The 16,424-nt window shown below is 43.6% G+C and overlaps 1 protein-coding gene across 1 annotated transcript in view; it reads left to right on the top strand.

Moving 5' to 3' along the window:
- Window positions 1-4,890: 4,890 nt before the first annotated feature.
- Window positions 4,891-16,424, top strand: part of MORC1 (MORC family CW-type zinc finger 1) — an 82,121-nt gene continuing 70,587 nt past the window's right edge. The window contains exons 1-5 of the mRNA XM_067546393.1: window positions 4,891-4,961; window positions 9,102-9,155; window positions 11,815-11,849; window positions 13,187-13,255; window positions 15,670-15,760. Coding sequence (XP_067402494.1) covers window positions 4,891-4,961; window positions 9,102-9,155; window positions 11,815-11,849; window positions 13,187-13,255; window positions 15,670-15,760 — 320 coding nt within the window. The remainder of the gene's footprint in view (window positions 4,962-9,101; window positions 9,156-11,814; window positions 11,850-13,186; window positions 13,256-15,669; window positions 15,761-16,424) is intronic.

Genomic DNA, 16,424 nt, shown 5'->3' with positions numbered 1-16,424 from the left:
AAGTGCAAAGCCTTTCATGTTCTGAGTTTGCTCACCTTCCCCTACACATCTCCTAGTTCAACACAAAGAATGACAAGCTTCTTCTGTCATATCCCCCACCCCAACCATAACCGCCATGACAAAACTGAACAAGCAGCTGGGTGTCAGCCTGAGCCAAGCTAGTCACATGCTGGGAAGAAGCCCTTCCCTGACCATCACCACCATTTGACATCTGACTGAACAAGTGCAAGAGCAGTGCTAGAACAAATGCTACAGGTAAAGAGAATCATGTGCAAAACAGGCTCCAACCATCAAAGTGAGGTATTGATACTGTGTGGAGAACTTCCTGTTACAAGACAGGGAGAAAGACACAACAACGTTGGGTTGGGAATTTTGGGAAGGTGTTGGGGGTCTCAAAGAACTCGGTTGTAGCTTACTGACTCAGCTGCACTTGAGCTTCGACACCATGCACCTCCTGACAGGACATCTAGTTTGAGCTTAAAGCATCACTTAACTCAAGCTAGAGATTCTTGTGCGCGTGGGCACAGGAGTCAGGGTGGAGCCAATACTCAAGTCCTACCTTCATTTAACACTGCAGTGAAGACAAGCCTTTAGAAGCAACCCTCAGTGTGTCTAGAATGTTTAAATGCACGCTGATGGCTTGTCTGCTTTCAAAGAGTTCCTATACCATGTAACATGAGAGCTCATTATTACCTATTTTTCTCAGATGACAGTATAAATGGAGGTGTGCGTATGCTGTGCATAGAATCAAATTAAGAGCTACAGTGATAGTTTATTGGAATGATAGCTAACAGGACTAGTATTGGCTCCTGCTTGTAAAGCATGACACTTTTCAATTGCATCTCAGAAAGAAGCAATTGTCATATCATTAAGTGTATGTCATAGTGAGGTTGAGCCATTTATGTGCATGGTTTCATTTTATAGCTTCTAGCACTGAGAATAGTGTCACATTTTAGTTTAGCCCTCTTACTTTGACTAGTCATAGTTTTTGATTTGCCCAGCCAAAACGGCATTTTCATCCCAACTTCTGGGCCTGAATGGAAAATGTAGAGAAAGAATTAAGATTACAAAATATATACTGTATCATACGCAAAAATTACTCATAGTTGTAATGAGGGGAGGACAGAGGGGGAACATAAATCAAGTAATTGCGTTGCTAAGGTTCTTTAAATAACACTAACTGTAGAGTTGCCTCATCCTCTTTCTGCTGTCTTCCTAGGAGAAACAGTAGTCTTAAAGGTGACCTGTAAAAGAAACTATTGCTGCCCTGTATTGAAAAGCACCATTTAATATTGAGTTGGTTTGTTAGATTAGGGACAAAGGCCCCAATCTGCATGTGGGGAAGCATGGTGCTAGATACTTTGTAAGTACAAAGAAGTCACTCCCTACCTAGCAGAGTTTACCATCAAGAAGATAAGCAATATGGATGGTGCATGAGAGGAATAAATCAAATAACTATTTTATGTTAGTGTTTTGGTTCGTTAAAACTTCACATCTTTAAAGGGCCTTCTTGCAGTGGACACGCCACACTCTAAATATTGGCACTTTTACAATGTTCTGAGTTGGGCACTGAAAATTTGAAACACCCCAAGTTGCTAATCACATTTGGAAAACGTGACCCATAACTAAGAAAATGAATGTTTGATTCTAATCCATCTTCCAAATGAAAATTGACTTCATCTTTTGTTCTCATGCTCAGATTCTGCTGCTGTGAATTGAAGGGTTGGAAAGCTTCATTAACGGGAAAATCAATAGCCATTTGACCCAGTCAGGCTCTGTAGTTTGTACTGTAAACAGCCATGTATATGCAGTCCCAATAAATGCCCCTCACTTATGACCTGTTTGGGTTGTTTTCCCTTTTTCAACAATCCCATATTTCCAATCAGTGTTTAAGCGTTCAAATAAGTAGGATCATTATCAAATTGTACAAGAAGAGAATAAAATACAAATCAACATTGTGGGACAAGCAGCATACTACAGAACACTAGAGATACTTCTTTCAAATTAGTTTTGAGAGCTTGATCTTGTGGCATGTTGTGTACCCAATAGCACAACTGACTATTGGGTGCTGCTTTGACACTGATTTAAAAGGGGCATGTTGATACCAGTTGGAGATTTGGTGCCAACAGACCATCCAACACCTTGCAGAATCCTGCCCTGAATTTGGAGATACCTGTAGATTCCACTTGGAGTGAATCCCTTGTCAATACCAGTGAAATCAGTGAAAAACATTCTCACCATTACTAACAGTAGATTGACTGAAATGGTGTACTCTTTGGGAACTGTGGTGTTGGGTGCTGATTCAATCTTGTCAATTAGACTTGCTCCAAGTTGAACTAGAAATAACATTTCAAGTGAGATAGGTTCTTGACAGTAAGTACATTAGTAATCCCTGTGGGTTTTATATGTATAGGAGCAATTTGAAAAACACTGAAGTCATTGACGACATCATTTTTTCCAGTAGTGCTCTACCTGCTAAACTGCAATTCAAAGTTCTTGCTACTCTGAAACGCTATATAGCAGCGGTTCTCAACCTTTTTTTCCTGAGTACCACTCGGGTCAGGTACAGTCAGGTCAAGTACCACTTGACTGTACCTGACCCGAGTACCACTCGGGAAAAAAAAGGGGGGGGACTTTTGGCGGTGGCGGGGTTTTGCGGCGGCGGGGGGGAGGTGGGGGGACTTTCGGCGGTGAATTCAGCAGCGCGGTACGGCTCGCATACCACCCAGCCTTCTTCGAAGTACCACCGGTTGAGAACCGCTGCAATATAGCACAGTATGGAGTATATCACCTCCATGCTTCAAGCTTCTTCTTCTATACCCATGGCCTTCTTTCTGTTCACTTTTATGAACCTCTTCAGATGAGGTGAAGGGGTGGAGGTGTAACAATCACCTGCCTCCATGTGTCTCAGTTCACTTCTGATCACAAATATCTTTCAGAGTGTAAGATCCTCGGGGCAGCAACCTTATGTCCTGAGCTCTGTGCAATGCTAAGCAGTGGCAGAGGCTAGCAGTGGACTGGAAAGTGAGGCCACCCTGCACTTACCCTGCCACGACGGCTCATGTCCCATGTGCTGGGCCCAGTGCCCCACTCTGGGCCATGGAACCTGGTGCATGGGGTCACAGCACCTATCAGGTGTGGTGTGGCTGCCCCTCCATGGGCCAAATTCGAATGAATATCATTGCAACATGGCATATGGGGTCACAGTGCCATATGATCCCGTGCACCATGCCACAAGGTGCAGAGTGGGGAGCTGGGCCCAGCCCTGTGGGACAGTAGCTACCACTGCTGGGTGAGAGTGGGGCAGGCTCGCTTTCCAACCCCATGTGAAAATTTGTGACATAAGCCTCCTTTGTCAATCACAGAATGTACTTGAATGGTGTTGCCAATTGCCAGTCTGTGAAAGTCACCCAGCTGGACCTTGAAAAGTCCCTAGATAGTGCAAAAAAAAAAAAAAAATCTCTTAGCTCCACAGCCTGAATTAGAGTACGGGCAGCTTGGTGATTGTGTTGTGTTGGTTGCCATCATCACATGGTACAAAGACACCCCAACTTCATTCTACTTTCTAGGTTTTAGCCTAACTCCACTGCTATTGAAGTCACTGAGAGTCAAGGGGGAGTGGCCCTTCATCTTTGCCTACCCAGTAGAAGTGTAACCAACAACTAAACTGAAGTGCATCTGATTGCAATGTTTTGATATTTGGTAGAGCTTCACAGAATATTTTGTAAAGCTTTATAGAATTGATGGCAGGGACACGTCTTACTGAAAGACTTCCTTTCTCCTTGTTTCTTTTTCTTATTTTTGGAGCACCTGGTTAACATATGAACTACATCACTATGTCCCAGAATTCTTCAGCATGGGTTTTATTCAAATTGTAGTGGAGTCCATTTTAAATGTCAGACTTTTGAATGTTATGACATGTCATTTGGCATAAAAATCCAAAAATATCAAAGCTAAAAAGAAAAATTACTTTAACAAATGTGATAAACTTTCGGACATCTCTTGGAGTGGTTCATTGGCATTTTAAAAATATTAAAACTGATTTTTAAATAAAATGAAGATAGGGTTTGGTTTCTGCATGGAGCCACAGATCTATCCTTTTATTTCAAAGGACAGTCTATTGCAAACAATTCCCCTTTTAAATATACTGTAACAAAATTTCACTGTTCTAGGCTAGCTGTGAGTGGAAAAAGAACTCTCTGGAAGCATTATAGGTGCATGGCTAAGAGAGGGGCAAGAGGTTTTGTGCAGCAAACAGGATTATGGGTGCTACGAGGGTGGTGCCAGGGGCTCTGTAAAAAGGCTAGGGGTGATCAGTGCCTGAAGAGAGTTGTTGGGGATAGGGGGGGAGGATGCAAGGGACTAAGGTAAGAAAAGTGTTTGGGACTGCAGAGGCCTGGCCCGTGGGTGCCTGTGAGAATTGGGGCATGCAGGGTGCTCGGTGCTTTGGATGCCTGGTGCTAAGGGGATGCAAGGAGCTGGTGTGGTGGGGGGTAGGTGTGGACAGGGCCCAGTGTGCCTGGGTGAGGATGCAGGAGGAAGGTACAGGGTAGGCTGTGGGCGGGGAGGAGGCAGGGGTGCCCCTAGTTCACTACCCCTCCCCTTCCTCCTCTGCGGGGCTCCTGCCCCAAGGTCACTGGCCCCTGGGCGGCAGCAGGAGGAGGAGGGGAGGGGTCCCTTGGAGCAGAACCTTCCGCGGAGCTGAGGCGCTGCGGCCTCCACCGCTTCCGCCAGGGGCCGCCACCGCCGCATCCAGGGCACCGCCCGGCGCGCCTTGTCCCAGCCCCGTGCGGCCACGAGGGGGCGGCCTCGCCGGTCCCGCCTGCGCTGCGGGCTGGGCGCTGCGCTGCGCGGCGCTGCGCTGGGGCTGTTCGGTCGGTTGGTGCGCAGATGGCAGCGGCCGGGCGCTACGGAGCCCTGCGCAGGGCGGAGCTGACGCTGGACTATATCCACGCCAACTCGTGAGTGAGCGGCTCCTCCAGCCGGGCGCTCCAAGGGGGGGGGCTGTGAGCGTCCTGGTCCCTCCCTTCCCGTGCCTGGTGCACGCCGGGGCCCCGCTGGGTACAGCGCCGGGGCGCAGCATGGGGGCACTGCGGGTGGGAAGACCACGGCACTGGGGGGGTAGCAGAGCAGAGCACAGCGCATGGGGAGCGTGGTGGGTGCACGCCATGTGCTTACAGGCTCAGGCAGAGGAAAGGGGGAACACACACACACACACACCGCCGCAGTCCCATCTTGTGTCCTTTCCCCCCAAATAAATCTGCGGTCTTTGGCAGGGTAATGCGAACTAACCCCCTCCCCCCCCCCGTCCCGAGTCCCTTTAAACTCTGCATCTCCCTTCGGGAGGAGAGCTTCCACCTGTCGTCAAACCACTGCCTCCCCAAGCCTCGAGCATTCCCTTGACAAAACGGGTAATGTTTTAAAAGACGCCTCCCCCGTTCCCACCAAGTCTTTAATAACTACTCCGTATAAAGCCCTTGCGTCGGTAGCTCTCAAAGTGCTTTAAGGAGTCCACGTCGTTTCTCAGGTAGGGAAACTGAGGCACGGAGGTTAGAGTTTATTTTCAAAAACCTCTGCTACTCCTGGGTACTTCATTTTCTGCCCTCGGGTGCGGCTTTGTTCTTTTTCTGTAGTATTGACCATCAGCAACTTAAACTGAAGGCCAGGGGAGTTGTCCGCAGCTAAGCACCCCAAAGCAGCAGGCATTTAAGGTCATTTGGTTTGAATGATTTGTCCAAGGGCATGCATTAATTTGACAGCTAAGTTAGTAACAGAACCATAGCCCTCTGATTCCCAGACCTATGATCAGTCCATTTGACTGTAGCTTCATGAGTTCAGTAAAAGTTCAGAACATAAAACGGCCCTACTGGGTCAGACCAATGATCCATCTAGCCTGGGATCCTCTCTTCTGACAGTGGCCAATGCCAGGTGTCAAATCAGCTGGTCTTTTCAGTACAAAAAGCTGAAGAATTATGGAAAATGTTAAGAAGCGTCTGATGCGTTCTTATCTGAGGTGCTTGCTTTTCCTGTGCATTTCGTAAATGCTAAGACTTCTACTTTGTTAAAATCTCCCACGATTGTACTACCACCTCTGCAGCTCTAGTGACGGCAGCAGCCATCGCTGCTGCCTACAGGAGACTGAGACAGCCCAGGTCGTGAACGAGTGTTGTCTTAACCGTTGTCTTCTCACCATGCTGAGACATAGGCAACCGTTTTAAACACTGTCAACTAGTCTAATCTCGCACTTCATGAATGGGACCTGTAACAGTGGCCTGTAGCAAAAAATGCTGAGGTGGTTGGAGCCCCAGGCTGCATCTGCGCTAGAAAATGCAATACACATTTTTCCTGCCTTTGAGCCAATGATGGTGTAAGCATTATTGTAGATAGTGCTCTGGTGGCTTAAAAAGCTCTCTTTCTAAAAGGGTTTTGGCTCTGTCTAATCTAGCATTTACATTACGGTCTGCACTGGTGCAGTTGCACAGTTGCTGGAATATGTGTGCAAAATTGCACAGGGGCTGGATTATGTGTGCAAAGTAAAAGTAGTTTGATTTTTATTACACTTAAATAACCTTTGTGCGTGGGAATTGAAGGATGTTGTCCCTTATTTTAAAGAGCAAAGTTTAAACTCTCTGTCAGGAGTTTCTTGTGTTGCTGTCATGTTTCATTTTTGTAACTCAGACGTTTGAGATGTACCAACAAACAAGACCTGAATTTCAGATGCTATTTCCATGTTAGAATAACATAGGATTTTGAGGACAAGCTTTAGCTTATAGTGTCTCTTTGTAGCCCTATAATAAAACTTGAAAATACGGTGTTAAAATGCAAAGGCTGACAAGTTCCGTAACTAGCGCAGTGTGAACAGCACCATTCCTGTTCTGGCAGGCAGCAGTGGGCATTATCAGTTGCTGGTGTAACTTACAGTGCCGTTGTATTTAACACAGTTGAGCTAAATCCCTAATTCTGTGGAGAATGCCGCCTGCCTTTGAATCAATCTCTTAATCTGGCTCCCATCCTACAGCTTCTGTAATTTAAATCACAGCATGAATTGTGATCCTTATGTGCACATTTTTATCCCCCCGGTGCACAATTGGCCTGATGTATTGTTGGGGCAGGACGGATGTCCCTTCTCCCTGCTGTCTTCTGAAGCGCCAGAGATTGGCCACAGCTGGAGATAGGACCACAAATGGGTCTAATGCTGGTAGGTTGGTACAAGGAATCCTCTGTGCCTGGTGGGTCTTGGTCACATGATCAGCGTCTAACTGATCACTATATGTGGGCTCAGGAAGAAATTTCTCCAGGGTCAGGTTGGTGGTTTTTCACCTTCCTCTGCAGCAAGGGGCGTAGATCGCTGCTGGGATCATCTAGACCAGTGTTTCTCAATTAAATTTGGTCGCGGAACCCTTTTTAACTTCTGCAGGGCCATGCGATGCCCTCCGCTGAAAAATCCGGGACATCTTCCCCTTTTCGGCGGCGCGCGGTGTCGGCTGTTTTCGGCGGTGCGATTTCAGCAGCTTTCGGTGGCGCGGTTTCAATTTTTCGCGGAACCCTGAAATTCATCTCGCGGAACCCCAGGGTGCCACGGAACACCAATTGAGAAACACTGATCTAGACCATTGGTTCTCAAACGTGGTTAGGTGGGGGTAACAAGCTCTGAGCCCCACGCCTGGCTAGGCGCGGTGCTGTGAGCCTTCCTGCTTCCTCTGGCACAGTGGTGACAAAGAGATACTGCTCACCCCACCCCAATGTTCCTCTGTACCCCCCTAGGAAGCTGCTGCTCTCCCCTTACACAGCCCTGAGGGGGAAAGTGAGCTGGATGAAGGGAGCCCTGGCGTTGCTCCTCATCCCCCCCGCAACACACACACACAATCCACTAGGGGTGTGTGGAGGAGTAGCATTCAACGGGGGAGCAAGCAGCAATACTAGCCGCTCAGTGCAAGCAGGTCACTTTCCCCAATGGGTGGAGGAGGGAAGATGCAGGGGTTAGAGGTGAAAGGGGGAGTGGAGAGCCCACAGAGGCCAGGGGCAATGGGGGAGGTGCCCACAGGGGCCAGGGGCTCATACTCAGAGGCTTGCTATGTGAAAGGGGTCACCAATAAAAAAAAGTTTGAGAACTACTGATCTAGACATATCTCACCTAATCCGTTCCTTCCCATTGCAGGGCCACTGGCATTGGTAGCGCTACAGTCTCTCCTGTTCTCTGCCTGTGGCACATAACAGTTTAGATGCTCGAGGACTAAAGTGCTTAGTTTAACTATAGTTATTGAGCTCAGTATGGGGGTAGCAGGTGTCATTTAATGGCCTGTGATATCCTGTATGTCAGCCTAGATCAGTGGTTTTCAACCTTCTTTCATTTGTGGACCCTAAAACATTTGAAATGGAGGTGTGGACCCCTTTGGAAATCTTAGACATAGTCTGTGGATCCCTGGGGTCCACGTACCACAGCTTGAAAAACCACTGTTCTGGGGTAACGACAGCCTTTTGTGGACCCCTTAGACAGTCAGCGGAACCCCAAGTTGAAAACCACTGGTCTAGATGATCCAGTGATCTGTTCTGACCTTAAACTCTCTGAAACTATGAAATTGAATCCTCAGCCCTTGGAGAGATATGGCTGATTTTAAATCTCGTTGGAATAGTAAATGCACTGGGAATGGAGTTACACTGTTGTAAGACCAGAACTAGGCTCAAGAATATTGATGTCTATATAGTTCTTAATAGGTCATAGCGTCACAGGGAGCTTGTATTGCTACCTGCCAGTGCCACAAAATGAAATTAGCTTTTTCTACCAACTTGGGGAAGAAAATCAATACTGTATTTTTGTTGTTGTTGCCTAACTAGAGAATGCAGTATACATAACAGGTTAAAATGCAGAGTGACCATCATATTCTGCCTTCATACTCCGTTTTTAGAAACCTTTACTACTAACCCTTCGCAGTAGTATGTGTGTATTTGAATCTCAAAGTAAAAACTGCTTTCACACAATTTTATGTATTTCGGTGTCTGGAGCTGAACATATTGCGTATGCAGGTTCCATACTACACAGATGTTTGATTTGGTATTACCAACTGCTTGTAGGTTTTAACCGACTTTTACCTTTATTTTAGCACCACTCATGACTTTCTCTTTGGAGCGATTGCTGAACTGATTGACAACGCCCGGTAAATATTATGCTTGTAGGACCCGAGTCCTGTTATTTATGGGATTAAATATGTAGCAAGGCTGACTCTGTCAGTGAGAGTTGGGGAAATGTTTCCACAGATGAAAGCGATAAATTCCTTTTCAGGATTGCCTGACATTTTGTCTACACTACAAATACTTTGCCGGTATGGCTATCTCCGCATAGCCCCCTAGTGTCAATGCTGTGTATGCTGACAAAGTTTTTCTGCCACTGTAGTGGCATCACCTACCCGATGGTCATAAACTATACTGACAGAAATATTCTCCTGTCGGCATAGCTGCATCTAAACTGAAGATTTTGCTGGCATACCTATTTCGGCTAGGGTTCTGTTGTTTGTTTTGTTTTTTCCCACATCCCTGACTGACATAGCTTTTCTCACAAAACTTTGTAATGTACAGATGGCCTAAATTACACAGAATTGTATCATGAAACATGATCTAAATGAAACAGTACTTATCTTAGAACTTTTTTGTTACATCAGTTTTAATTATTCTTCATTAATTGAAGTTGAAAAGCATTTTAAAGCACTGATTCTGAGAGGCTGCACACCCTCATTGGAATTTGAAGTCACTGAATATGTCATAGGGCTGGTCCTTCAAATTTCAGAGGCCCACATTGTGTCTTATTAGAAAATCATGGTAACTTTAATGACTGAACGTAACCATAAAAGCCTTGATTCTGTAAACTAATTGTGAAGCTTACTGTTCACAGTAGCAGACACTATGCTCAGTGTTTGAAGGCTTGGGTGCACAGACTGCATATAAATTGACAAAAACCAGTAAGCTGTGTGTTAAGTAGGATTTGACTGCAGTCCTGTTGTGTAGGCCTCACTGCATACATGTTCTCTCTCAAGTGGGTTAATGCTGGGATGGTATTACATATGTTGAGCCCAAGCCTACACTCAGAAATTAAATCAACCCAGCTATGTCACTCAGGGATGTGAAAAATCCACACCTAAAGATTGGGAAGAGTACAAAAAAGTTACTGGGCCAATATCCGTCTGTTCCCTTTGCTATTGCAGACAGAATTCTGACCCCTGTAAGGTTGGTTTCTTGCTGCCATAATTCTCCTGCATGACCCGGCAGTTAAATCTGAATTTTGATTCTGCCATCAGTGAGATGCTGTGGAAAGATTTGTGACAAATTCAGCTTTATCACTTCATTTGAGAATCAGATAGGAAGAGGTAACTTTGACAGGAAATGGGAAATAGGCCAAACTAACTCTCTCTAAAATCCATTATTAACCATTCTGGTCTGAGATGTGGAAATTCTTCCAGATCAGTAGCTTTGAGGTGTTAATAGAAACAGGCGAGTAACTGACAAACTACCAACATTTGAGGCACTTGATTTTCGGATCATGCCCTCTTTTCTATGCTATAGATGTTATGTCACCAAGAATCCCAGTAGTTGGTGCTTTGAGTCTCTGACCTAACTTCCTTGGAGTGTTTGTGATTGAAACAAATCCCAGAGAGCAATATGAGAATCATGATTGTTGCATATAAACATCTGAAACATTTGATTGCTTTTTCTAAACTTTCCCTGACTTGTTTAAGCTTCTTGACCTTCCCCACCCATCACTAGCACTCTAGCTTTGTTTCCTCTGAAATGACTTCCATTCTAAAACTTTCCACTTCTTAATCCTCTTATATTGTCTCTTCTGATATCAACCTTAGCTGCTGACATGACAGCTTTCTCCAATATGTATGTGAACTAAATGGCTTGGATAAAGGCCAAGGAATATCATGCCTCTCGGAGGATTGTAGTAAACGTATATTGCATTAAGGCCTTTCTTCAGGCTTTTTTACTTTCAAAGACAACTGAATTCTATAAAGCTTGAGAAGGACACATGAGGATTGTTGCTTTTGGCCATTTTCATCTGCTGTGAGCCCTTCAGCATCCCCATAGGTTGCTACAAATGGAAACAAATGGTTTTGAAGTTTAAATTACATCTCTTTGTGGAATGATTTTGTCCCAGTTGTGTTGATGACTTATTAAAGATGAAATCCAAAACTTTTTGCCAAGGCTTGAATTCAGGGATCTTTGTTTCCCTTGGAACAGTCAGTAGCATTGCAGTCTCACACGGTAACATAGGGGCATAGCTATGTCCTCTGCAGTAGTGGTGCCATCCTCTGTTATAAGGAAAATCCAGCAACTTGCTCCTGAAACTTTGCAGGCAAGTAAGGACATGATTCTGGATTCCTTACTGACTTATTTGCTGTTTCAAATGGATATAATTTTTCTTGACTGCAAGTTAATAATTTTAAGTCTACATACACTGAGTGGCAGTAAGGTGTTATCCTCACTAAGTTACCACACTGTAGTATGAGATAAATATTGCTTTAAGTGTAGTGGATTGATGTAACATCTCAGATATTTCAGCAGTAACTGTTATTAGAGGGCTTGTTAGGGTTGTCTCAATGATGTGTGGTGTTTGATATTCTCCAAGGAATATATAGAAAAGAGGCCATCTCTCTTTTTAAGGGCTTACAATCTAAAGACAGAACAGAAGAAGGGTAAAGGGGATGGGGAAACACATGAGCCTGGTGAAGAATTGATACAGCTTTGTTAGTCACATGTATTCTATCTTTATTTTTCCTCTGTGGGCAGAGGAAGGTAATTTTGTACTACTTTAATTTTCAGAGATGCAGGAGCCACCAGATTTGACATATTCACTGGTAAGTGCCGTAAACAAATTGTTAAAGGGGGTGATGACAGTTGCCAGCAAGAGAACATTGGTCTGTGTCTGATTCCTCAGTTGCAGGTGTCTGCCTGCACGCTATCATGGTAGTTGAAAATTTGGCCTTGGAAATAGCAGGTGATGGGGTTGCCTTCCTGGAGGCTTGTTTAACACTTAGCTGTTGCTTTCAGTGGAAGGGATACAAAACATATAATGCTTCTGCATGCATAAGCCTGTTGTTGGCAGCGTCAATAAATAAATGAGTGCAGAAGTATGTCACCTTTCTTGTAAAATCAGGTTTTAGTATTTTCAGCAGGGCAGTTCTGTAGAGATATATAAGTAGCTAAAAGATTCACTGATGTTTCTCCTCTCTCTTTCTCTCATTTTATTCTGGTGAAACATTTATTCCAAGAAGCTGAACTCTCACTGACTTAAGTATTGTTTGGCAAGCTGTTCCTACTGAAAGCTGGAGTAGAGCTGGCCTAATCCCTTTGCCCCACTGTGTATAAGTGGGGCATCCATTCTTTAGATCCCACCATGCTTAATTTATGTAGGAGACAGGTAAATAGCTGCTTTCTCTCCTGTCTGGAAGGGAACCTGTTTCTCCCTTTTTAGCCACAGACTTTAAAGCATAATATCACTAAGTATCCGTATTTCCTCATAGAGCATTAATAGATTTCACCATGATATTACTCGTCAGTGTGTCATGAGCTTCAGAAAAGACCTCACTTTGTACACTTTTGAAATACAGTCATATTGTACACAGCCAGTTGATTCAATCGCGTATCACTTGAGATTCAGTCCCCCATGTCTTTATATGTCAGTCAACGTTTGAAATGGATTCTTCTGAGGGTTACCCCTCAAAGTAAAGTTTATCCAAACTGTGCGGAAGGCAACGTGGAGTCTGGTGGTGAAGGAAGCTCCCTGCTCTTTCTTCTCCCACTTGTTAGCTTAATAGCTTTGTTTATCTAATACATAAAAATGGACTTTTGTTGTCATTGCCTGAAGATCAGGTTGGTCAGAGAATCTCCTACACATTCCTTTGCCTAGGGCAGACCTACTTACCAATGCCCCCTGGCATGCCAGAAATGAACTTTAGTCATAATTCCCGCATATAGCCATAACTCTTAATACACACCATGTACATACAGTACACAAGAATGTTAATGATCAGTCAGCTGTTAGTTTTCATATGATACCTCATAAGGCATAATTTGTACAAAGATGATTACAATAGTGTATAGGGTGTGAATACAGGGGTTATTAGGTCACAGCCTTCCTAACCAGCAAACTAGATTCCACATTTATTACTAACCGCGTTTTCTCTTTTTTCAGTGGATGATGACAATGTGCAAGGGGGATTTATGTTGTGCTTTTTGGATGAAGGATGCGGTATGACCCCTAGTAAGTTAATTGTAAAGATGCTTAACTGGTTGTTCAAGGGAATATTCTGCAAACAAATAAAATACCAAGTTGTATCATGTATATAGATCCATAACTTAAAATGAGATATATACATCATTTCCAAGTTTACTTACTATTTTAAGTATTTTTGCTGGGAGAGTAATTAATCCTGGAAGTTTTTTTTTTGTTTTTTTTTAAGGTGTGCATAAAGTGACTACCTTTTCTTGGAGAAATCAAATGTAAAATATATTGATTATTACAGAAAAATATTTGCCCTACTTTTAAAGCATAGCACCAACTGCATATCAGAAAGTGGTCAGAGTTCCAGGCACGGTATTACCAGTTAATTCTGCAATTTAACAAAAAACAAAACACAAAAACAGTGAAACATTCATTTGTTGTTAGGATGCTATGACTCTCTCATAAAAGCAGGGAGTTCAACATCAATGTCCTGGCCAAATTCAAAACCTTCTATACTTATAGTTTTCCTCCAGAACATCCTCTCCAGCTTCCATTGAATGTGGTATTTTTCCCATTGTGCAACTGTTAAGGGTTGCTATGTTTTGTCAAAGTGCTGTATTTCATTGTTCGGTGATGCATTCCTTGCTCATTACAGGAGTTCCTGCACCGTTTTTTTAAAAAGCTCTCCGGGATCGTTCAGAATAAAGGGTACAGTGAAAACATAATATCAGAATCATTCCCACACGACACCATATTTCCAAGCAACAAATAGTGTACTTTCCTGTTCCCTTGGATGGTCATATAAGGCAGCTGGTTTCAAGGGGTCTGGCCCTGCCCCTCTGCTCCACAACTGAAGCCTGGAGCACTGAGCACCCCAACCCCCAGCTGAACCCTGTAGTTTTTATAACATGTTGCGGGGGCGCTCAGAAAGAAGAAGGTTGAGAACCCCTGACTTAAGGCACACTTCAGTGTACATTACAGGCAGCAATCAAAATTAAAATAGCACTTATTGCTCTGAACTTGTAAATGACGTTGCTCCCTCAGTGCAATCAGTTGTCAAGTGCAAATAGCACAGCTGGAGGAACAGAAATGAGAAAGGAAGCAGCAGAGATGAGTATGTACATGATTAATTTTTAGCTAAGTATAAAGTCTTTTTATTTGGTGTCATTTTGCTTATAAGAAGAGGATCAATAGATGTTCACTTCGTATAGTGGATTTTCTTGTGTAGACAGATAGATAATTCCCCTAAAACTCTATTTAGCAAAGGATCTTTATAGTGGGACTTACATTGGCTTAAGTGTGGCTGGGTGTGTTTCTGTATGTTTTGCCATTGTGTTTTTGCAAAAGTCATGGGGGTATGTAATGCTGTAGTAATATGCAACATTGTGCTACTACTAGTTCAAAATTTTTCAGATAAAATAACATTGTGCTTGTTGACCCTTAATGGAATCCTTAGCTGTTTAAAACCTAATTACTAGTGTGTTGCTTCTGCTATTTTTTTAAGACAGCTTGGTCAATAGAGGCTATCTTAGTTCATTGGTTTATGACAGTTTTATGCTGCTCCCAAGTGGATAATGCAGTGTCTTGATTTTGCAGCTTAGGTTGATAGGTGCTGTAAATAAACTGTTCCTAGAATGACTGTGTCAGATATTCTTGGCAGTCATCCTTGTTAGTTAATTCTTCGAATGTCAATTTTGGCATGCCAACTTTCACTGCAAATGGAGAGAGCTAGCTGTTCAGTACCTACTGCAGCGATCCACTGGTGGATCGCCTGGTTATGTGAGGGGGAAAAAGCATGCAGAAAGCAACTGCAAATGGGGAGGTGGTATTTTGTGGCACAGGAATGTGGATCACAACTTCACTTCTATTTCAAACCTGGCCAGAGATTTTATGTCACTTTGGGCAAGTCGTGTAACTTCTGGTGCCTCAGTTTCCTTATTAAAATGAGCACAGTGCTTACTTCACATGTGCTGAGGAGGATCAACTCATTCTTGGATTTTTAAGTGCTTTGCTCTTGCAATGAAATGAGCTATGAATACAAAATAATATCTAATATTTGTTATGATGTAGTTGTGGTGTGTACAGTTCCAAGACCTAGTGTCCGTCTTGCGTTAAGGAGGGAAGGAGTATTAAGATTTTTTATGCTTGATCAGACCATTGGTCCATTGAATCTGGTATCCTATTTTTGTCAGCAATGATACCCAATTACAGGATTTGTTTGCTATCTCAGGACTGAGTCAGACAAGCATGGAAACCACTTGTGTCTGATTTATATCTTGCTCCATGGCTAATAGCACACATCATAAGGCCTCAACAAATCCTGTGCTGTAGCACAAACCAATTGAATACTCATTTTAAAATCTATGCAGGTTTTAAGAATGTTCAAGCCCTGAAGTTTTCTTATGACTGTCACATGTACACCTTTTGACAATAAGAACAAAATTCTATTGCAGAGGAAGCTACTGACCTAATTTATTTTGGAAGGTCTTCTAAGCGGACATCTGTCTCAAGGATGATTGGACGCTACGGAAATGGACTTAAATCGTAAGGATTCTTTCTAAATCCTAGTGTCTTGATTGTCTCTGCCTCAGTATTTTTTTTAAGTGTGATCCTCAACTCAAAAACTAAATAGAATAATGGAATATAATCCTAGAAGAATCAACGTTATATTTGGTCATCTGGCACATCTCAATGTTTAACACAGTTTTGTTCCTAATAGTGCATACTGAAGCTCCGGATGGTTCTAGTTGCCCTGTTATTTCTAATGTATGTTTCAAAAGGGAATTTATTTGCCATATTGCTCTCTGCTTTCTCTTTTTTGTAAAGGGAAGGAGAGTTTTTTGGGGGAAACTCCGGCCATTTTTAGGCCAGATTCTTGCTAGTGCGGGGAGGCAAAAATGGCACTTTCTGGTGCTAGCCTAGCCTTGTGTGTCATAGGAAGGAGTCAGTCTCCTGAGAGAGGGCAGATGATGTACTGCCACCTCTTAGAGCTTCTACTGGGCAAAAAGTCAGCAGTATTTGCTGCTCTAGGGTCCCTACCAAAAGAAACTGCTTGGTGAATATTCTGGATAAACACCTTCACCTGCTACTCTGGCATTGAAGCCCAGTTTTGGTTTAACTGGCTGACTGTAAAACCTTAGCAGAGAGCAGCTGGGGGAGACCTGCCACCAGCACCTAGCATCAAGTAAGCTTCTCTCTCTGCACAGTT

The sequence above is a fragment of the Emydura macquarii genome, unplaced genomic scaffold (genome assembly GCF_026122565.2).
Source record: "Emydura macquarii macquarii isolate MOO-44397 ecotype Brisbane River unplaced genomic scaffold, CSIRO-AGI_Emac_v2 contig_1119, whole genome shotgun sequence".
Classification (NCBI taxonomy): domain Eukaryota; kingdom Metazoa; phylum Chordata; order Testudines; family Chelidae; genus Emydura; species Emydura macquarii.
Note: the sequence above shows the minus strand (reverse complement) of the source record. Positions and strands in the feature narration are given on the sequence as shown.